We start from the raw sequence: 23,047 nt of genomic DNA on the forward strand, positions 1-23,047 counted from the left end.
CAGAGGGCCTGGAGGAAGGTAGAATCTCCAGTGAGTAGTATTCAATCTGACTAGGTGGGGCTGATGCAATGAAATGCAGACGGGTCTCTTGTGATACAATAGTGAATAATTGTTATCAGGACTGACTGTGAGGGTTGGAAATTAAAGGGTGGACGTTTTATAGCAAGGAGGGGAGTGATTGACTTTTCAGTCTAGGAGCGGAGGACCCTAGGACCATCAAGGGAGAAGAGCTGAGAGCGGGACCCTACCCAGCGAAGCAGTGATGCCTGAAATGGAGCCAGAGATGATGATGTGGAGCTATGGAGCAGCTGGAGACTCTAGACCCAGAGAGGGAGAGCGACTGTGTGCTGAAGACCTAGGGGCACCGGGGAAGGATTGCAAGGAGGGGATTGTAACCATGGCAATGAGAAGATACACAATAGAATGAATGTAAAACTAATGTTCTCCCATGTAAACTGTCACATAATTCACAATAAATCATTAAAAAAAAATCGACAATGACTACATCATTACATAACTTTCAAACCAAGTTGACACATAGATATCACAGCCAGCATTATTCTTGCTCATACCAGACATACTAATGTGCGAAAGAAATTACAATTGTCATAAATGCAAAGTGTCAGATAATGAAAGTCGATAAGCGAGGAGTACATGTAATTGCCAATTATTGAAAGCCAGCTATGGTCTAGGAACTTTGCATCTATTATTTCCAATCCTTAGGAAAAGAAGGCACCCATAAAAGGCTACAATGCCAAATTAATCTGCAGAGTATGGCACTCCTGCCAGGATTTACATATTCCGAGATGTAGTACAGAATTTATTCTACTAGCATGAGAACAGGTGGGGAAACTAGTTAGGAAATGACTATCAAAAGCCTGAAGTAGTGGGTGAAAGAATTAGTAACGTATGTGATATTGTACATGCCGTCGAGTCAGTGTCCATTCATAAGTGACCCTGTATAGGATTTCCAAGGAGCAGCTGGTGGATTTGAACCACCAACCTTGCAGTTCAAACCAGCCTTGAGGTTTTGTGCTTATCCTACAGCGCCACACCTAGACTCCAAAGTATATGATGTTATTGTTGTTATGTGTCGTGGAGTCGGTTCCGACTCATAGCGACCCTGTACAGGGTTTCCGAGGCTGTAAATCTTTACGGGAGCAGAAAGCCTCATCTTTCTACTACGGAACAGCTGGTAGTTTCGAACTGCTGACCTTGAGATTAGCAGCACGATTTGTAACCACTATGCTACCAGAGCTCCTTAAGTATATGATAAGCTTTAGAAAAACAGTAAGATATAGGAAATGGTCGTGGAGGATGAAGCTGATCTTCAAACAAAATCAAAGTCACAGCAGAGAGGATAGTGATAACAGTCGCAGTACAAGGACACAGAGGAGGAAGAGCAGAATCAGAGGGATGAAATGATGAGATTTTCTTGTGAATATACAAGTGAGCAGGAGATGGTCAGTTTGAACCTCAAGGTCTGCAGTTGAAATTCATCAGCCTCTCCTGGGAAACCCTTTACAGCGACAGCACTTAACAACAACAAAAACAACCGAGACCTACTAGGAGTCCTGGTTGCCTAGTGAGTTATGTTTTGGGTTGCTACCCACATTAGCAGTTCAAACCCACCAAGCACTCCACCAGCAAAAGATGCAGTTTTGTGCTCCTGCAAAGATATACCACCTCAGAAACCCTGCAGAGGGTCACTGTGAGTCAGAACCAACTTGGTGGCACACAGCAGCAGTGGCAGCGCCCAGACCTACTGAAACAATCTCTAGGACGAGGGCATAAGAACCTCAATTTTCACAACCTCCTTGGAAAACTCTTATGTACACTAAAGTCAGAGTCACAATGTGACTAAAAATCCCTTGGACTACCCTTCACCTTCTACATCAGAGTTGCTCGTGATAGGATCAAATAATCTATAGTTTAAACAAACACCCCAGGTAAATCAAATGAACCATACTTTGAGAAACAAAAGGCTACTGGGATAAGGAGAACGAAAGATCTCAGAAAAGGCAAGAATGGAGAACTCAATGCGTAGGTTTACTATTGTATAAAAGGAAAGAACTAAGTTGTTATGAGGATTATATGAAAGAACATTTGAAGAATCCTACTTCTGCCTCTTCATTTTAAATAATTCAGATCAGTACCAATTCAATGGCACCTAACAACAACATTTCCCTTCTGAACTGATTTTCCTGTCTCAAACTTCCTTCCTCTAAACTGTCAGATTTTGCTCCCCACTCCACCTCACCACTCTGCCATCTTTCTGGCTACAGCATTCCCTGAGTATTGCAATTTTAGGCTTTCTGCTCCCATTAAAGCTAGACAGCCTCAGAAACGCCACATAGAGTCACTAAGAGTCAGAACCAAGTTGATGGCACATACAGCAGCAGCGGCAGTGCCCAGACCTACTGAAACACCTCTAGGAGGAGGGCCTCTGTGCCCCCACTCAAGCTTCTCCTTCTACCTACAACGAACAATATTCAGTAGATATTTGCTGAGCACCTACAATGTATTAGACACTTTTGCAAGCACTAGGGAGGCAATGGAGACAAAACTCAAAGTCAAGTGAAAAGCATTAATGCAATATTCACAAACAAATGTGCACATGCAACAACAGATGGGGACAATAAAAGGGGAGTTGTACCAGACTCTACCTCAGTCAGAGAGGTCAGGAAGGTCATCACTATTCACATACGAGGGGGCTTCATAAACTGCATGGAAAATTCCATTATCTTGTAATTCCATTTTTCAGCCATTGTTTTTTTGTGGTCCCCTCTTATGTAGCTTCTCAGACTTCCACAGCAGTGTCAAAAGTTCTATCTCCTGTCTCTCCTTGACCCTTTACTCAAACTGTCACCATGAACTATCTACTCTTCCTGGACAATTTCTTTCACATCTAGTTCCTGCTATCACTGACACCACCAGAGAGAACCAGCTTTTGTATTTATTCTGCTGCAATAGCCTGTTCTCTCCTCCAATGGAACCTAGCTTAGTCCTCCAGCTCAATCTAACTAAAAACTCTTATTTATTTTTTTCTTTCCGTGTTTTCACTTGCCCAGAAATATTTTGTACTTTCATCATTAGCTATGAATTCCCTAACCTGGCCTTCAAAGTCGGCCCTAATTTGATCACTACTTAGCTCTCCAACCTGACTTCCTGCTATTCCATGGTGACTCTATTGCCAATCTGATTTCCTAGATAGGCCTGGCAGATTCTCCACTTTATACCTCTGTGAATGTGCAGTCCCCTCCATCCTGAATGTGCTATCCCTGAAAACTGGCCTCAAATGGAGTACATTCTTCCAGGCTTGGTTCAGTGTTAACACCTCCCCACCAAAGTCTTTCTCCAAAGACTGCATGTTCCAAAAGTAGTCATAGCATATTTTAAGGTGACAATTTTGTATGGCTCAGCAATGATGCTATGAACAGCCAAATGGCTGTTGGCAGAAAAAAGGTTCCCCACCCTTGCTGTATAGAGTTTCCAAGGGGCAGCTAGTGAGTTTGAACAACCAACCTTGTGGTTCAAGCCAACCTTTTGATCTAATACTTATCCTACAGCACCATACCAGGACTCTAAAGTTAAAATAGCAATCTGTAAATGGAACACCTTCAGTGATAATCCTACCCTGATCATGATCTCTGCCTTCTCTGAGCTCTTGTTACATGTGTTGGCTTCATACACTACCTTGCTTGGGGGTTATTGGTATTCCTCTATTGCTGACTTCTGCCACACCTCGACACTGCCTCACACACGGGAGGCTTTGACCAATTGAATGACTGAATACTGAGTTAATTCTGAAAATACATACAAGAACCTAAGAACTCCCATTTCAGAGTTGGGCCAACCAACATGATCATTGCTTGCAACTGTTATTTTTTTAAAAATTCATTTTAGAGAGAGAAGAAAAAATCAGTTCTGTTTCTGAGTTAGAAAAAGGACCCTATACTGCAGAAATCGGACACAGTAAGATTTACTGCTATATGACAGTTGCCCAGACTGGGTTTCTAAGTGTTTTGTTAGGGCAAAGACTCCTCTTCCTTGTTTTTATTTAAAAAAAAACAAACAAAAAAAAAACAACGTTCTTACATGTTTATAACTGTGTTTTATCGCCCTTTTTTGCTTCCTTTGCAGTAGAGAATAAAGTCTTTTTAAAAAGGCAGAACATAGGGCAGGCCGCTGCTTGGTCCAGCGGTACTACGTGAACTAACCCATTGCTGCTGAGTCCATAGGTTTCCGAGGCTGCAATCTTGAAGGAAGCTGACCGTGGAGCGGCTTTGTTGTTGTTAATCGCTGTCCAGTCAGTTCCGACTGGACCTGCATAGGGTTTCCAAGGAGCGGCTGGTGAGTTTGAACCGCCGGCTTTGCAGTTTAAACCCACCTATGGTCGAGTGCTTATCCTACAACACCGGAAAGGCAAGTAGGTTTGAATGCTAACCTTGTGGTTAGCAATCCAGTGCTTATCCTACAGCGCCAACAACTTGTCCTAGAGTGGATTCCGACTCACAAGTGCCTCGGAAGTATCTGCTGGACGCACCTACTGTGAGACCCGCAGGCCAAGCCTGGAAAACGATCGGATGTGAAAAGAAACTCACTAAAAGGAGTAAATGGAAAGCACTTCACCTGGGCACCCTGTTCCTTAGCCTTTGGCCGTTTGGCTCTTCTTTCTGCAAACACAATATGGCACGTGCTGGCTAGGAGGCCCGTCTCGAGGCCACCCAGCGCCTCCGCTACCACAGAAGTGGCACTAGCGGCCTGGCCTCGCCCCAGGGTGGCCGACCCGTCGGGCTGCCCGGGCCACAGACCGCCCTGCCCAGATCAGCAAGCCTCCAGCTCCGCCGCACTCACTGTCCCGCAGGCGGCGCCTGAACCCCGGGTCCCCGCGCCGCTTCCGGTCGAAATACACACAGTAGCCGAGGAAGGCGACGACGCCGCAGACCGCCAGGGAGGCCAAGAGGCCGAGAAAGGTGCGGACGCCGGGCATCCGGCCGCGGGCGTCCTGCGAGCCGAGCGTTGGGCGTGGGCTGGCCAGGGTGGGCAGCCCGGCCGGCCGGCAGGGGGCGTCGGCGCGGCGGCCCATCCCCAACCTCCAGGCCTTCCAGGCGGCCCCAGCTGCGGATCCACACCTCTAAGCCTCTTAGACAGATGAAGACACTAAGGTTCGAAGAGTGTGGCGTGTATCACAGACACCGAGAAGCTCAGCTTTGTTCGAACCCAGGTCTGTCGCACTCCAAATTCGGAATCTTACAAACACTCATTCAGGCTATTCACAGCATGCTAGGGAGTCTGGTTAGCTGGGGACCCCAGTCCTCCCTAGGCCCTGCTCCCCTGTCTGCAAAATAAAGGTGGCCAAGTGGCAGCATCGATGGACTCAAGCGTGGCAACAGTAGTGAGGTTGGCCCAGGATCGGGCAGTGTTTCGTTCTGCTGTGCATAAGGTCACTATGAGTAGGTACCGACTCGATGGCACCTAACAACAACAAGGTCGGTCAACTTTCAGTTCTGATGTGACGCCAGGATAAGCATTGGACTGCTGATCACAGGTCGGCAGGTCAAACCTACTGCCAGTCGCTTTTTGGAGACCCTATACAGGGTTGCTGTGAGTCAGAACAGACTTGAGGGCACACACAACAACAACCGGGTCAATTTGGGATCATCCCCTAGTACACCACACTGTCCACTGAGAACCTAAACAGAAACCCAATCTGGTCTCCTTTACAACCTGGAATGAAACTCAGTCCAAGGTCCCCAACCAATGTGGCGCTGTGAGATAAAGCATCTGCGCCCTCCTTTAGTTTGACCACAAGGTCGATTGTTCAAACTCACTACCTGCTCCTAGAAAACCTTATACAGAATTGCTATGAGTCTGAATGACCCAATGGCACTTAAAACAATATGTAGCCTAGAAAAAACCATGAATTTCTAGGTTGGGCCTAGCAGTCAGAGATCGCTGAGCAAAAACAGTTAACTGACTCATGATACTTTCCTGGTCTAGATATTTCTCTTTCTAATATTTATTACTCAGCAGACACAGTAAAAAAAAAAAAAAAAAAAAAAAAAAAAGGAGGTAAGGTTTTGAACCAAATACCGAAGTTGTTTTAAGCGTTATAAGAGAAATCATAAGATAGGTAAGAACGTCAAGAAGGAAATAAATTATATATATTTTCTTGTCAGGTTATCCAGCTACTGTATATTCCCCAAGCCCCTCATTAAGTGCAAAGCAAGATGCTCATCAAGTATGAATACCAATGAATTTGATAGGTACCCTCTGCCTTCGTCAGCACTTAACAACAACTCTGTAGGATAAACACTAGACTGCTGTTGTTGTTAAGTGCTAAGCCGATTCTGACCCATAGCAGCTCTATATAAAGTTTCCAAGGAACAGCTGTTGAGCTTGAACCGCCAGCCTTGCAATTCAAACAACTATGCAGTCCAGTGCATTAACCCATAGACCACAACAGGACTCCAAGCACTAGACTGCTAACCACAAAGTTGGTGGTTCAAACCTACCAGCAGTTCCTCGGAAATATAGGGTTGCTATGAATCAGAACTGGCTTGATGGCACTTAACAAGAAGTGTAAATTATGTACAAATGCCTCCTTGAGTACTGGATATTTCCTATGATAACTTAAGTCTTCTAGTTGATTTCCTATAACTCTTTGTCTATTGTCAATACCTGATTGTAACACAAAGCAAAACATCTAATAATTGTTACAGGTGATCTGGGAGAGGTTTTTGGTCCTGAATTTTGATGGTGGGTTAGCTCAGCTTCAGATGATCTTGTCCTAAGCTGATCATTCTTCTCTTCTAATATCATCTCTACTTCTTCCCATTCCCATCCGTCACCTCCATTGAACCCAACCCTACTGCCACTCAGTTCTAACTCATAGAAACCGATGTAAGATAGAGTAGAACTGTGCAGGACTTCAGACTGTGACTCTTTCCGGGTGCAGACAGCTTCATCTTTCTCTTGCGGAGCAGCTGATAGGTTTGAACCACTGACCTTTTGGTTAGCAAACCAATGCTTCATACACAGTACCACCAGGGCTCCTGAAGCTCATAGTTATAAAAAACAAAACAAAACTCACAGCCATTGTTGAGCTGACTCATAGCTACCCTATATAGGGTGTCTGAGGTTGTACATCTTTACGGGAACAGACCATTTTATCTTTCTCCTGAGGAGCAATTGGTGGGTTTGAACTGCTGACCTGTGGTTAGCAGTCCAGGACTTATCCTGCAGGACAAACAGGGCTTCTTGAATTCATGGTGGTGGTTATGTGCCGTGGAGTCAGTTCTGACTCATAGTGACCCTGTACAGGGTTTCTGAGGCTGTAAATCTTTATGGGAGCAGAAAGCCTCATCTTTCTCCCGCGGAACAGCTGGTAGTTTCAAACTGCTGACTTTGTGGTTCGCAGCCCGATTTGTAACCACTACACTACCATGTTGTTGTTGTTAAGTGCCATCGCGTGGGGTCCGACCCATAGTGACCCTGTACAGGGTTTCTGAGGCTGTAAATCTTTATGGGAGCAGAAAGCCTCATCTTTCTCCCGCGGAACAGCTGGTAGTTTCAAACTGCTGACCTTGTGGTTCGCAGCCTGATTCGTAACCACTATGCGACCATAGCTCCTTGTTGTTGTTGTTGTTAAGTGCCTTCGAGTCGGTTCCGACCCATTAGTCCCTGTGAAAATGGAGATGGATGGGGCCATGGAAACTGGCAAGAGGAGACATGCTCAGGGACATAGGAAGCATTGACATGTAAAAGTAAAACTACTACAAGAATTAGATATAAACAAATGACTAAAGTTGTACTTACCAAAAAGACCTTGAGAAAATTTGGAAAAGCAAGTTTCCATGCTGAAGATTTTCCTCTCAGGTGCAGACACCACTTTTGGTTGTACGCTCAGAATTCCTATAAAGCTTTGATCATGCCCTCTATAAAGTAAAGGCAGTTCTTCTCAGTTCCAATTTGCTGCGTTTTCATCAAGAATGGATGTTGGAATGTTTGCCTCCTATGATTTTTATGGTGAACTATTCTGCTGTGCATAATGTGAGTCGGTACTGACTCGACAGCACACAACAACAACAACAATACTGAGTGCTTTTTTTTCCTCCTAGATTTTATTTATTTATGTTTAATGTTTTATTGTGAATTATGTGGTAGTTTACATGGGATAACATAAGCTTTACATTCATCCTACTGTATATTGTTTCATTGCCATGGTTACAATGCCATCCATGCATCATCAACCAACCAAAGGGTATACCCTGCAAGTCCGCTCCCCCTGATCTCCCACCCCAGTCTTCAGCACACAGCCCCTCTTCCTCTCTGTGTCTAAAGTTCCCAGCTGCTCCATCTCTCCACGTCATCATCTCTGCCTCCATCTCTGGCGTCACTGCTTCTCTGGGTAGGGTCCTGCTCTCTGCTCTTCTCCCTTGATGGTCCCAGGGACCTCCGCTCCTAGACTGAAAAGTTAACCACTCCCCTCCTTACTACAAAAACATCTACCTTTACATTTCCAACCCTCACAATCAATCCTGATAACAATTATTCACTATTGTATCACAAGAGACCTATCTGCATTTCCTTTCATCAGCCCCGCCTAGACAGATTGGATACTACTCACTGGAGATTCTAACTTCCTCCATGCCCTCTGGATCTAGGCTCCCTCTTCAAAGCTTGTAAGCCAGTCACTTCTTGCCTTTTTAGCCCATTTTGGGTAGCCAATGTCCAAGTTGCCCATCCCTGTCTACTCTATGTATGGAGGGGGTGGGAATGATCCTCGCTGTAAAGATTTGTTCCCTCTTTTGAGCTACTGCATCTATAGGTGTAGCTCAAGTTCATCAAATTGTATCAGATTACTCTTTTTTTTCCTCTTCTTTCTTCTAGTTGATATACTGATTGCTTTTTGCGTTACGAAACTAACACCGCATACCTAGATAAACAAACCCCACTTTGACCCTGTTCTATGAGGGGGCTTCAAAAACTTCATGGAAAAATGGAATTGAAAGATAATGGAATATTTCCACAAACGTTTGGACACCCCCATCATTTATTTTATCCTTTTAATATTTCATTAGATTTGATTTTCAGACATTTTTGTGAGGTTTTTTTTGGTAAAAATATTTGTGAGTCCTATGGATTTTAGTTTTCTTTTCTTGCATTGGCTTTGTCTGGCTCTGATGTCAAGAGTAATGCTGACCTCCTACAATGAGGTGAAGGTATTCCCTCTTCAAAATTTTTGGAACCAGGTGATGAGAATGAAAACTGTAATCATATGCATAGCATTTTCCTGAGTTCTGTGAGTCATGTAGTAAATTATTGACCCTCGAGTTAGGGGCTAGTGGGAATTCCTGAATTTGTAGCCAGCAGGTCAGAAGAAGTGAAGAGTTCTAAGGACCACCAAGCTTACAGCTGGCTCTTCAGTCGTGAGCACACTTTGCAATCTGGAGACTGTGGACTTTAACTTTGCCAATGCAACCTAGCCCTGACAGTACAGTATATCTCAAGGAATTTTTTCACTTAAATTGTTGAAAGTATTGGCATAAAAGATGTTCATGATGCTCCCTAATTGTCTTTTTTTTTCCCGACGATTTATTTTAATGTTATTGAAGATTGTCACATTTTAATATCATGCATAGTTTAAATGTATATAACAGCAGAAAAAGAAACCCATTGTTTTTGAAGAGTCATTTTTCCAATTACAAATGTTTTGATATCTATGGATAAACAACCCTATAGAACTTTAAATCTTATAAAGAAAATTGCAGACCTTCATAATTATCTGAGATCTACACATTTATCTAAATAGAACACATACATGTCAAGAATTTATGATGCCTAGAAGGATGTTTTACACTTTTGAAGTTTTCCTTAAAGCGAGCTTTTGTTGCATTAAAGAAATGTTCTTTGAGAATCACAGTTTCGGAGGTAGAAATGACCTACTTTTTTCCTTTTTAGCTAGGAAAGAGGCCCAGCAAAGGTTAAGTTACTTGCCCTAGGGCATATAATTAGTGGCAGAGTCAGGCCTAGATCTTAGTTTTCAATCTTTTAGACCTTTCTTTATTCCTCTACCTCCTGTTGCCCTTTGTTTGAAGATTTCTGAGACAAAAGCGTATATAGTTCAAACCGTAGCCAAGTATATACCCAGACAGATATGTCTCAGGTGTTAAACAGGTGTTTCCTGAAACACTGAATGCATTTTATTTTGAGGAGTCAAATCAAACTACATGTTTTAGGCCTGCCTGAAGTGAAGCTCTTCTCTTTCATCTCTCTCCTGTAAAAGAATAGCCAACTTATCTGCTGTATAAACTGTATATAGGGCAGCAAGGCACACCTATGATGAGAAAATCAAATACGCTAAGATCCTCTTTTCAAATGTAAGGTAGGGTAAATAGAGACTGGGTTCCAAAACTGTACAGAAGAGCTTTGCCAAAGAAGAACAAGGTGATATCTTAGGCTCTTCGCACCTCTAAACAGCACATAACTCTTTCTTGCGCTGCACTAGTTGGTACACTTTGACATGGTTGTTGTTGCTAAGTGTCATTGAATTGGTTCCCACTCAGAGAGATCCTGTACAGGGTTTCTGAGGAGCGGCTGGTGAGTTTGAACTGCTGACCTTGTGGTTCTTACCGACCTTACAGTCCAGTGTACTGTCCTGCAGTCCCATACCAGGACTCCTAGAGATCAGGAAACACAGACATGATGGAAAGACAGGTTTCAGCTCTCAAAGAAGAGGAAGGCTTCTGCTTTTTGTTTTGTTTATTTCTCCCCACAATGATGCATATTTCCAAATTGTACAACTTGTACAAAAGGTTGGGTGCTAGACATGATAGCAATTGCAGATATTTGAAGGGAACCAACTCCCTTGATTTTTGTTTTCCAACTCCCTTGATTTTTAAACTTTTAATTCATCACTTATAAAAGAAATTCTTTTTCATGGAAAATGTTTTTCAAAACATAATAAAATAAGAATTAAAAAAAAAATACCTTAAGAAACTCCTTAGGAAGTACAAATATCAATACTGAAAGTCAAATAGGCCCATTGACTTGTAAACAGTTTAAAGTAAAACTTTACTGAAATCATACACTGTGCAAACTGTAATGGTCTATAAAAAATAGAAAATGAACAGTTAGGAAAATTCAAACAAAATTAGATTTGGCAAATTTAGATATTTAGTAATTCAAATAATTTAAATCTTGAATTCCTGGCACCAAGTTAAAAAAAATTTAGAATCCATTACAAGATCATCTTTCAGGCACATTTTTAAGACCTTTGACTTGTATTAAAAATACAGCATCCTACTTGAGAACACACCCACTTTTTTGAAAGACATTTTAATGGCGTCCTGCAAAATACACTCTGTGATACTTTTTCTTATGTATAAAAACTATGCAGAAATGTCTTTAAAGCAACAGCTACAATGCCCCCCTCTCCAAATATTCTAAAGCTGCCATGTTCTGAGGAATTCACAGTGTCCATAAAACAGTGTCATGACTGGTCAAGGATGACTTCTGAAATCTGTGAGAAATATACACAGTAACTGACCACAATGTCTCCTTTACTGGATGCAACCCATTTACAACCTTATTCCGTTTCATTTCTCATAGAAAGTGCTGTGCTTGCCATAAAATCATCTGTAAGAACAGGCCATGCTCCTTCTTCATAGTTAGACATATCGTCTGCAGTCGTGTTTCCAAACTCTAACAGCAGATTCCAAGTCTCCCTTGGGATTGATCTTTTGTGATGTTCCAACAAAAATTTGTTCCAAAGATCTAAGAGTTTAAACCTTCCAGATAACAGTAAATTCCAATATGCAACAGCCATTTCTAAATCTAAACCTTTTTGCCCCAGGTTCTTAGCAAAGGTGAAAGTAAACTGATAAAAATCTTCAAACTTCACTGTGTCCTTAAGCTCTTGTTCCAATTTTGGCAAGACTTTTGATTTTTTTCCTTTTTTTTTTTTTGTACTATCACACCCAATTCTGTCATGCTGTCTACAAATTCCTTTTTGCTAAATTCACATTGAAGAGCTGCCCTGCACTTGCACGCTATGGCCAAAACATGGATAGTGGCAGGATCTAGGTAGGCTTAAATCATCACAAAACTGTTGAATCCCATCATTCCTATTTTATTTTCATCTTATGGATATTTGTACATGTTATAGAATTGTTCTAGTTTCTTCATGTCTACTACTGAATTATTATGAATTCTTTTCAGAACAAGTCAGGGTTTTGGAAGTTGCCATTTGTAGTTTCCACTCATTCTGTGTTAAACAGTATAGAGTAATTCTTTCGCCAGCCTGTGTAAATGCCATAAACTGAGGGGCCTTGTCCTTCTGAGCACATTTAAGCTTATGCTTTGAGATGCAAAAGGAACAGGAAAGCCAACGAAGCGAATGCAGACTTTTGTTTCAGTATTCTATTACTAATGCCTATATTTAAACTGGATTAGTTTTCTTGTTGGGTGACTCAACATTACTTTAGAATTACAGGAAGACAAAGCCTTGTTCTTCATCAGTTAAAATGACTGCACAGTCTTCTGAAAATTGAGACAACAGCATCATTCTCTCTCGGAAGCTCCCTCAACTTCTCACCAGCCCCTAATTGACTTTTTAAAGGCTGCAGAATCTCTAGTAATGCCTCCTCTTTCATTCCTGATAATGGCAATTCTATCTTCTTTCCTGGTCAGTTTGGCTACAGATTTGTCAATTTTATATATCATCTCCAAGAACAAGATACATTTTTTAAAAAGTCTTTTGGCACATTGAGTCCATTGTGCTAAAATACTGCTCTGATAAGAGTAGTAGACAGTATATAGAAGACATTCATGTGTTGGGCTTATCTGCATGTACCGCTCCTTTACCATTATCACTCCTTTAGACACCGGCCACTTCATCATCTTTTATTTATGTGAAGCCTTTAGTATAATGATATAACTCATCAGTATCTCCCGGGGTCTGGTTAAATGAAAGGCTTGGGGAAAGAGGAAGTTAAAGGGAACTGTGAGGCAGGGTAATGGCAGTGAGAAGGAAGCTAATACTAAATTGAAACAATAAACAGGGGCAATAAAACTAAAATATAAGGTAGGAACCTTGGGATATTAAATGAGCAACTTAGAAAGGACAAAAGAATATAAACCCTAATACTAGAAGTGAAGGTTATACAATATATAATATGTAATAACTACCAAAGTTATTACAATAAAACTTTCAATTTTACATCAGTGATTCAAAAAAGCACAAGAGAAATGGTCAGATAGGAGAGTTTTTGAAAAGGGCACATAAATTAGGTAAAGTATGAAAAAATACTTTATTTATATTCAGCAACGATAAATAATTTACTGGGCTTATTGTATTTACCTTAGAAGGAAGACATGACTTATTGGGGGTGGGGGTGGGGTAGAAGCAGCAGGGAACAGAAATCTCTCATTGCTTTCAGCTGGCTAAAATAATCACTGACTTGATTAAACCATGGTTCTAGTCTTGGTACTTAGACCAAGAGGCAGTTGTTCAAATAGAACAAGTGGACATGAATGTCTTAAAATCAGGAACGGTGTGTGTCAGGGTTGTATCCTTTCATTTACTCAATCTGAGCATCTGGGACTATGTGAAGAATGCAGCATCAGGATTGGAGGAAGACTCATTAATAACCTGTAATATGCAGATGACACAATCTTGTTTGCTCAAAGTGAAGAAGACTTGAAAGCACTTATTGATGAAGATCAAAGACCACAGCCTTTAAAATACACCTCAAAATAAAGAAAGCAAAAATCCTCACAACTGGGCAAATAAGTAACATCATGATAAATAGAAAAGATTGAAGTTGTCAAGGATTTCATTTTACTTATATTTACAATCAACATCCATGAAAGCAACAGTAAAGAAATCAAATGGCATATTGCATTGGGCAAATCTGCTGCAAAAGGTCTCTTTAATGTCAACAAGCAAAGAAAGATGTTCCTTTGAAGACTAAGATGTACATTTGAAGACTAAGGTGTGTATCAAAATACCCCAGTCCTGGTATTTTTAATTGTCTCATATGAATGACAAAGCTGGAAGACCAAATAAGAATTGATGCCTACCAAAGAAGCTCTGATAACATAGTGGTAACAAACTGAGCTGCTAACCTCAAAGTCAGTAGTTTGAAGCTACCTGCTGTTCTATGGGACAAAGATGAGGTGTTCTGTTCCCGTAAACATTTACAGCCTCGGAAACCATGTACAGGGTTGCTATGAGTTGGAACCGACTCCATGGCACATAACCACCACCACCACCAACAACAACAACAACAACCTAGAGCTACTAGAGGAACAGAAGATGCTTCCTGAAAGATCAGCAGGAAAAAACAAAAGTGACAGTCTGTTTGGCTATTATAAGAACAAGCAAGCTATTTGCCAGAGAGCCATCAAGGCAAGCGATAAAGTCCCTTTAGGACAAACCCCCTTCCAAGACTGAAACTCAAAGGGAACACATGAGAAGGCATGCAAGCTCACTGGCAACTGTGTTGATCTATATTTGAGTGGAAGTGGGGGAAAGTCAGTAATGAAGAAATGGGCTGAGTTCGACCACATTCCATAGACTCCCGTTGACCTTGAGGTAGAGAGGAGGAAAGCCTGGTTGGTCTGAAGTTTGAGGAGACTTGGGAACTCCTGAGCCCATGGACACTGATCTAGCCACAGAGGAATAGAGCTGAGAGTGAAGTGTCCAGCTGATACGAAGTGTGGGTAGATGCACAAGAATGCCCAGACTTGCAGAGTACCCATTTGACCTAGCCTCGATGACCAGAGCTCAACTAGAGGAAGCAAGTATAAATTGCTATAATTTTATGAACTTGACCTATACTTATGGATGTAGTAACTCAAAATACCAACTGAGAGGGAAGGCGTCTTCACATCAAGGATCTAGCCTATCTCCTCCATAGACAGGGTTGATAGGGATGGGGAACTTAGACATTGGCCACCTAAAATTGGGGGTGGCGCTATAAAAGCATGGAGTGGCTGGTTTACAAGTTTTCTAGAGGGAGTTTAGAGTCAGAGCGAATGAGGGAAGGTAGAATCCCTACTGAATAGTTTTCATCTTGTCTAGATGGGTCTGGTCAAAGGAGATGGGGATAGGATTCTTTTGATTCAGCAGTAATTGTTATGACTAATTGCAATGGTCACAACTGTAAAGGTTTTGTAACATAAAGGAGAGAGTAGTTAATCTTACATTCCAGGAACAGAGGACCCTAGGACCATCAAGGGAGAAGAGCACAAGCAGAATGTGGGACCCTATCCAGAGAAGCAGCAACACCAGAGATGGAGGAAGAGATGATGGCATGGAGAGAGAGATAGAGCAGCTGAGGACTCTAGATTCAGGTAAAGGGAAAGGCTGTGTGCTGGCAGCCAGGAGACAGGCTTGCAGAATGTGCCCTTTGGTTGTTTAAATGATTATGTATCTGAGTGTTTTTATGTACATCAAAAACAAACAGAGGAAACAGAAGCAAATACTATTAAATGATAATGCATGGAGGGGATTGTGATCATTGCAATGAACCAAAGCACGAAAGGATGATGGCAATACTGATGTTATCCTATGTAAACTATCACTTAATTCACAATAAAAGCTTTAAAAAAATTGATGCCTTTTTTTGAATTATGGGTTGACAAAGAATATACCATGGACTGCCAGAATAACCAACAAATCTGTCTTGGAGAAAGTACAGCCAGAATGTTCCTTAGAAGTAAGGATGGCCAAGACTTGTGTCTCACACATTTTGTTTTTGTTGTTAGGATGGATCAATTCTTGGAGGACTGGTGAAGTACAGGGTTGATGTTAAGTGTCATCCAGTCGGTTCCAACTCATAGTGACTCTGCATAGCGTTTCTGAGGAGCTGCTGGTGAGTTCGAACAGCACTGCAGCTCAAACCAACCTTGTGGTACAGTGCATTAACCTACAGCGCCACACCAGGACTTCTAAAGGAGAGGGTAAAGTGGGCAATAAAAAGAAGACCCTCAATGAGATGGACTGACACCGTGACTGCAACAGTGAGCTCAAACACAGCCACTGTGAGCATGGCGCAGGCCCGGGCAGTGTTTGGTTCAGTTGCACTTAAGATCACTATGAATCAGAACGAGCTCAATGACACCTAACAACATACAAATCTTGGTCCTCGTCAGCCACAGTGACTTTCTTTGGGTTTGGAATGCTGCTCATATTTTCCTTTAGGTTATTTTTCTTTTGTTATTTGTAATGTTTAATAAACTACACACATTTAAAATTGGAGTGTTAGTATTTACATTATGTGTAGGTACATGAAACCATCACCCTCAAAACTTGGGTTCTTTTGTTATCTCTCTTCAGCCTCACCCTCTACCGCAGTTCCTAGCTGGTAGTTTCAAACTGCTGATCTTGTGGTTTACAGCCCAATTCATAACCACTACGCTACCAGAGCTCCTTTGTAAATCTTTACAGGAGCAGAAATCCTCATCTTTCTCCCATGGATCGGCTGGATGCTTTGAACGGCTGACCGAGGTTGGCAGCCCGACTCGTAACTGCTATGCTACCAGAGCTCCCTGGGAGGCTGTAAGATCTTTACAGGAGCAGAAAGCCTCATCTTTCTCCTGCAGAGCAGTTGGTGGGTTTCTGCACTGCCAACCTTGTGGTGAACAGTCCAGAGCTTATCCTACGGCATCATTAGAGCTCCTGGGCACATAAGAAAATACTCAGTCTACCAATGAATGATTCTAGTAGTAAGTGATATGTGTAGTTCTATATAGCTCCAAATTCTTTCATAGTGTTGTTGAGTGCCTTCGAGTCAGTTCCAAGGAGCGGCTCAAGGGTTTGAATTGCTGACATTCTGGTTAGCAGTCCAGTGCTTGTCCTACAGTGCCACACCAGTACTCCATTTTAAATAGCAAAGTTTATAAGAAAGAAATATCTGTAGCTTTATCTGTACAGGTTTCCATAATTTAAATTTACTGGAAGACCTACTATGTGGTAGTCTTTTTCAAAAAAAGTACTCAGTTCTAACATTATTTCATTTTAGTGAAGGACAGGAAAACCAGAAATTTAACACAAAACAATGAACACCATAAGCACGCAATGGAATGCTAGAAGAGTTTCATAAACTATTAAATAACTGAACTTCATAGACAGCATCTTCCATTTTCAGGTAGCAGATATTGAAGAAAATCTTTTACTTTCACATGCAAGAGCCATCTAGTCAAAGCTTAACTAAACTTAAAACATGTTTTGAGAAGATGTACATGTATATGCTCACTATTTGAACTGTAAAACCTATTCAATATTCACTTAGTTTCACAAGCTTTTCCGGTTCCAAAATGAATGGCTTTTCAATGTTTATATTTAATGAATATATAATTCTTCTCTGTAGCAAAGGTTCTAATACTTCATTACTAGACTTAATTGGAAAGAACAGAAATCAAGCTGATAATGCCTTATCACAGATTTATTAAAAGAAATAATACTGCAAGTCTGAATCTCGGGTTGCCTCCTATTCCAACTAGATTTGAATGTCACTATTTTTTTTCCCAATTTTTATAATTAAGACGTGTAAGTATTATTTAATGAAATTCTGAAGAACATTCTGGAATGTTTTACTTTATGAAGTCTGATTTACAACTGTTAGTTATTGGCAATTATGACAAAAACCACCACTTAAATGAAAACTATAAATATTTAGCCTATGTTTAAAACATGGCCTTTATTAATACTGCCCGCTGAGCTCTGTTTTTATAGTACATTGAAATACTTCTGCTTTGCAAAGAAAAGACAGAAAAAGTGCATTTTACAAGAGTACTTTTTTTGTTTTTAATTCTCTGCGAAAATGGAAGGAATCTGAATCACAAGTTCACAACGTGGTCAAATGAAATTAAGAAACAATGAATTCAGTAATGCTATTTCATCACTAGTGTTGAGCTCTGACTCTTCTTGTAAATCAGATCCTGATAGACAGTCCAGAGCCTCTAGGTTATTATTCTACAGCATATTAAACACAGAAAAGGAGCTTGAAAAAACCCCTTTCAATGTACAAATGAATTTAAAAATTGATTTTAAAAAAATCACCTTTTTACATAATGTATATGCAAAACTGCTTTAAATACATGATTTTGGAAGAATTATTTACAAAATGTATCCGTCTGTGGGACAATTCACAGACAAAGCATACATAGTTGCTTTACTTAGTTGTTGCATCTCAACTTTGGGAGATAGGAATTTATTCGGCAGTATAGCAAACATAAAAACTAACAAAGTATCTTAAGGGCAACCAAAAATTTGATCCTCAAAACAGCTTAAATACTAGGACTGCCAAAGTTTCTACATGAGGACATACTTTAATGATCCAGATGCCCATTGATAGTTCTGTTTGAAGGACAGACACAGACTCCCTTCAATACAGGCAAGGCTGCTACACACAACCTCCTGTAAAAGGGACAGCTGAGAGCTATTATCATCCAAAGAGTGAATTAACCTAGAATTTTATTTTTTTCAATTTTATTAATATTTTTAAAAATACATAAAAATACAACATCCAATGTCTGAATAAATATATTTAACAAGTTGCAAGATAATACCTTATTTTACACAAAAATTTTCAGCTTTAGAAATCTTGTTAAATAACTTCATTGTTGTTATATATTTCATTTTTGTCTTTTTGTAACAAAATAAAAACTCTGAAATTACATAGAAAAAAGACAAAATATTTTTGTCAAGGGATAAGATAGTCCACTGAAAACGTATTCACAATTCCACTGTAAACATTAATAAACATTAAAATATTTGCATAATTGTGTGCTCAAAAATCCTATAAAAAGTGGAAGACTTATGACAACTGTAGTTTTCAGTCAACTACACTTCCTTTCACAATTTATTTTGTCCCATTTACACCTTTAAAACTGGGCACACTGCTGAACATATACTTTGGCAGTTCTAAATAGCAAGTGCTTCCACAAAAATAAACAACAACAACAATAATAAAAAAAAACCACACACAACATAAACCCCCTACTCACCAAGTGTTCAAATACATCTTAGTGAAAGTGCAGCAGTAACTACTGAGCTGGATAATATTTTGATGTTTATCATGTGTACTTGCTGATCTATGATTTCTCTAACACCTGAAAGCTTTATTATACAAATTCAAATTTGCTAAGTGCCCTTTTTCTATAGTCACAAAAAATGAAAAAAAAATTAAAGGGAAAAATTATGACAAATATGGCAGGCTGCCTAACCTTCAATTATTAATCAGCTTATATTTTGCAACAGGAAGAAAGAAAAGAGGAAGGAGGAGATACAATCCAGCCTGGGAAAGTATACAAGATATACTTGGCAATGTCAAACCAGTTGAGTGCTTTCTGTGGTTGTATTTCAGGGGTGGGGGATTTATGTCCATGGCAGCAAACTGCTGGGAAGCAGAGAAAACATTTATCACCTGCATTCTACAGCAAGTACATTTTGTGGGGGAGAAGATGATGAGGGACTCATTCCAGTGTCTGACGAAGCAGATGACATGGAGGCTCCTGCATGAGACACTGTGGAGTCAAAACAGCTATGTTAATCTTAAATGCACAAAGATATCCAGACAAAGGCAAATTAAAACTACCCCATTTCAGAAACAAGAACCACCTGAGATAAATTCTCACAACAGGAAATTTCTCTTGTCTCTAGGTCTCATAGACGCGTTAAGAGAATCCACTTATCCCACAGAATGTCCCATAACCACCTAACCTTGTTCCATCTTTATTCTGCCCCAACACAACTGATGGGCATAGTATCTCTAAAAGCAACAGTAGTTATGTAAGGTGTGTATCAGAATTATGAGGAATGGAATAAAAGAACAGGTGTATGACGGAAAACACAAAAGGAATCCCTTTTAATCTGTATATGGTCTTCAGAAGACCATATACAGATTAAAGATCACCACTCTGTGCAGTAGGTGCTTTGCCTTTTTAAAATTTTGCTTTTTAACTTTCCTCTCTTTTAGAAAGCTCTTCGCCAATCTTTGTCCAACGATTTCTATTTTATTTCAAGTTTTAATGATTGTTTAAGAGATCTACAAGTGTATGTGTACTACCACTATGACATGCAACTCATTACAAAAAAAAACCACACACACACAAAAAACTCAATTTGTTAATTTGCTCCTTTCTCTGTTTTGTATTTGAGAGTTCTATAAACATTTCAAACATGGAAATTGGAAAGTCTGACCCCTCTGAATTTGTACCATTGTATTTAATGTTTCCAAGAATCAATGACGGATACATTTGAAGTAGAATGATTCAAGACCACTTATAACAAGGTTATTCTATATCCAGAATTCCTCACTATACATACAGCCAAACCTCAGGTTATTTATTGTTTTTTAATAAGAAACTGCTTCTTGGACCACATCTCTTCTGCTCCACCCAATTAGAATGCCTTCTATTTCTAAACCTGCCATCAGTGGTCTTCCTAGAGGTTCCATTCAGCTTCACTGGCTTTTCTATTGATCTCTCTTAAATGATCTTTTCTACTGAATTTTAAAAAATGCTTGCTATTACACTTTAAATTTGGTGAGATCCTTTGTGTTCTCGAAGTTTAAAAAAATAGTGCCATATTCTTATGTCAGGTCACAATATTTTTACCTATAACTTGAGATGTAATTATAATTTCAGGGACCTCCAAATATTGGCATCTACGTGTAGTTCATTTCTCTAGGGTTGGTAGTCAGTTTTTCCAGAAAGGAATCCAGTCTCCTTTCAGGAATGGGCATAAGCTTGGCTGCTATATTTCAGGAAATAAGCAGATAAGATCTTGGGTTGGAAAAAGGACAGAAGTCTCACTATTCAATAATCAAACTTACACTCCATCTAATGATTTCTGTTAAATAGTTAACCCTCATCTTCAGCTATTGAAGGTATCCCTAAGTCTACAAACCTAATATTCTTTCCAACACCTTTCAGTAAGTTAACCTCTACTTTCTGCTAGAGTTCAGAAGAGAGAGCCTAGCTTTATAGGGTGAAAGGATGGGATATAACGGCTCCTCCAGTTTCAGTCTCCTCCCATAATTCTGCCTTCAAAAGGCACATCATACCTTTGACTTTCTCTGCGGTTATGTAGTATGAAGTGACTTGCTCACTTTTTGCAAACTTCACTTGTCATTTTTCGTATGCTGGAACAGTGATAAGAGTCCATCTGTTTCTCAGTTTCCAAAAGAAATGCTGTTGGTATTTCTTTTCTGCTGTAGTCTATAGTGCCTTTCCCTTGAATTTGTGGATATGGTGGTAGTGGTGGTGTGTTGTGGATTAAACTGTTTTATTTCAAGTTTTAATTGATGCTTATTCAAGATATTAGTTCTGACTCATACCGAACCAGAAGCTGTAAATCTTTAAAGAAGCAGAAAGCCTCATCTTTCTCCCACAGAATGGCTGGTATTTTCAAACTGCTAACTATGAGGTTAACAGCCCGACTCATAACCACTATGCTACCAGAGCTCCTTATTTGTAGCTACAAGTCACTTAATTTCCTTTACTATTGTTTTACCGGTGTTTTTGGGTAGAATGGGTGTGAGCATGCCCATATTTAACTATCAACCAATCCGATATATTGTTAAGGTCTAGCTTGGAGACTACTCCCTCTCCGTGATTATGCCAAGGTAATCTCTCTGTTCACTACGCTTCTATGCTTGTTAGTATCATCCTGAGAGCTTTCATCTACAGCCTCTTCTGTGAGAGCAAGGTCTAGATCTTATTCTAGTCAGTTCTGACCCATATCGACCCTGTATAGGGTTTCCGAGGAGCGGCTGGTGAGCTTGAACCACGAACCTTGTGGTTCAAACTGATTCTGCGGCCCAGTGCATTAACCCACAATTCCACAATTCATCTATGGTTGTTGTAATTGGGAAGTGCTGTCGAGTCGGTTCCAACCCATAGTGACCTTGTATAGTGTTTCCAAGGAGCATCTTGAGATAAAATATACTATACAGTAATTATTTTTGAAATGACTTATGATTCCAATAAAATACTCATTTTGCTGAACCCTATAATAGAAGTACAGTGCCTATTAATAGACAACTAGTAAGTATTAGGTAAAGAGTGAATTTCAGAGAGCGAAAGCTCCTCTTTAGGACCTACCTATCACATTTAGTAAAAGCACATGTTTTGTGAAAAGATGACTGGCCTTTTAAGGATCTTGATTCAGTTGTTGACAGAGAACAAAACATTGGGAATCTAAACACAATTAATGTGTAATATAATCAAATCAAACGCCAAGTCATCTAAAATCATAGTATACACACTTGTAAAATCAGAAGATTTATAATAGTTACCTTCTCTGTCTTTCTTTTTTAGTCTTTTTCTCCTCCTATCTATAGTAGCAACTTCAGACTTCAAAGACATGTAATATTTTCTGATTTCCTGCAGTTTTTCTTGAAGAAAGGAGATTCTCTCTGTACTATTCATATTATCTAATTCATCTAAAAGGGAGGGAAAAGTTAATCAGGATTTTTAAAACATTCTCCGGGGGTGGGGGGGGGAAGGAAGATAGCAATTCTATCAAAATTTGTAATATTAAACTAAACATAGCTCTGTAAATAGTGCAGTCTTGTACATTCATGAATAAGAGTTATTTAGATAAATATCCCAAACTGAACATGTATTATTTAAGTGAACAAGAAAACATCAACATAAACAGCCCTAATCTGAAATAAAAAAACTGATCAAGAGTTTTTTGTTTTTTCTTAACTTCCGTAAAAATCAAGTTAGTATTATCAAAAGAGCCAGATACGTGGCAATTACAGATATAAAATACTTGGGACAGCCTAATTAAGTGCCTTTGTTAATTATTTAAATAATAATAAAAAGAAAATCACACCATTTGCTGTTGAATCAATTCTGACTCGAGGCAGTATGTGCCACAGAGCAAAGGTGCTCCACAGGTTTTTCGGTGTCAGTGACCACTGGCAGATTGATGGTCAGGCCAGGTCAGGCATCTCTGGGTGGACTCGAACTGAACTATAAGGTTAGTAGCTGAGTGCATTAACCGTTCAAGTCACCCCAACAA

The 23,047-nt window shown here is 40.0% G+C and overlaps 2 protein-coding genes and 1 pseudogene across 2 annotated transcripts in view; all 3 read right to left on the reverse strand.

The window, feature by feature from the left end:
* Positions 1 to 5,019, reverse strand: part of TOMM20L (translocase of outer mitochondrial membrane 20 homolog (yeast)-like) — an 11,311-nt gene extending 6,292 nt beyond the window's left edge. The window contains exons 1-2 of the mRNA XM_006864602.1: positions 4,858 to 5,019; positions 4,633 to 4,676 (exon numbers count right to left, since the gene is read on the reverse strand). Coding sequence (XP_006864664.1) covers positions 4,633 to 4,676; positions 4,858 to 4,993 — 180 coding nt within the window. The 5' untranslated portion in view covers positions 4,994 to 5,019. The remainder of the gene's footprint in view (positions 1 to 4,632; positions 4,677 to 4,857) is intronic.
* A 6,574-nt stretch (positions 5,020 to 11,593) lies between these two features.
* Positions 11,594 to 12,906, reverse strand: LOC102821031 (annotated as a pseudogene).
* Positions 12,907 to 19,200: 6,294 nt separating this feature from the next.
* The window catches only part of ARID4A (AT rich interactive domain 4A (RBP1-like)), a 79,403-nt gene continuing 75,556 nt past the window's right edge, over positions 19,201 to 23,047 (reverse strand). The window contains exons 22-23 of the mRNA XM_006864640.1: positions 22,314 to 22,460; positions 19,201 to 19,539 (exon numbers count right to left, since the gene is read on the reverse strand). Of these exons, the coding sequence (XP_006864702.1) occupies positions 19,436 to 19,539; positions 22,314 to 22,460 (251 nt within the window). The 3' untranslated portion in view covers positions 19,201 to 19,435. The remainder of the gene's footprint in view (positions 19,540 to 22,313; positions 22,461 to 23,047) is intronic.

The sequence above is a fragment of the Chrysochloris asiatica genome, unplaced genomic scaffold (assembly GCF_000296735.1).
Source record: "Chrysochloris asiatica unplaced genomic scaffold, ChrAsi1.0 scaffold00067, whole genome shotgun sequence".
NCBI classification, from domain to species: domain Eukaryota; kingdom Metazoa; phylum Chordata; class Mammalia; order Afrosoricida; family Chrysochloridae; genus Chrysochloris; species Chrysochloris asiatica.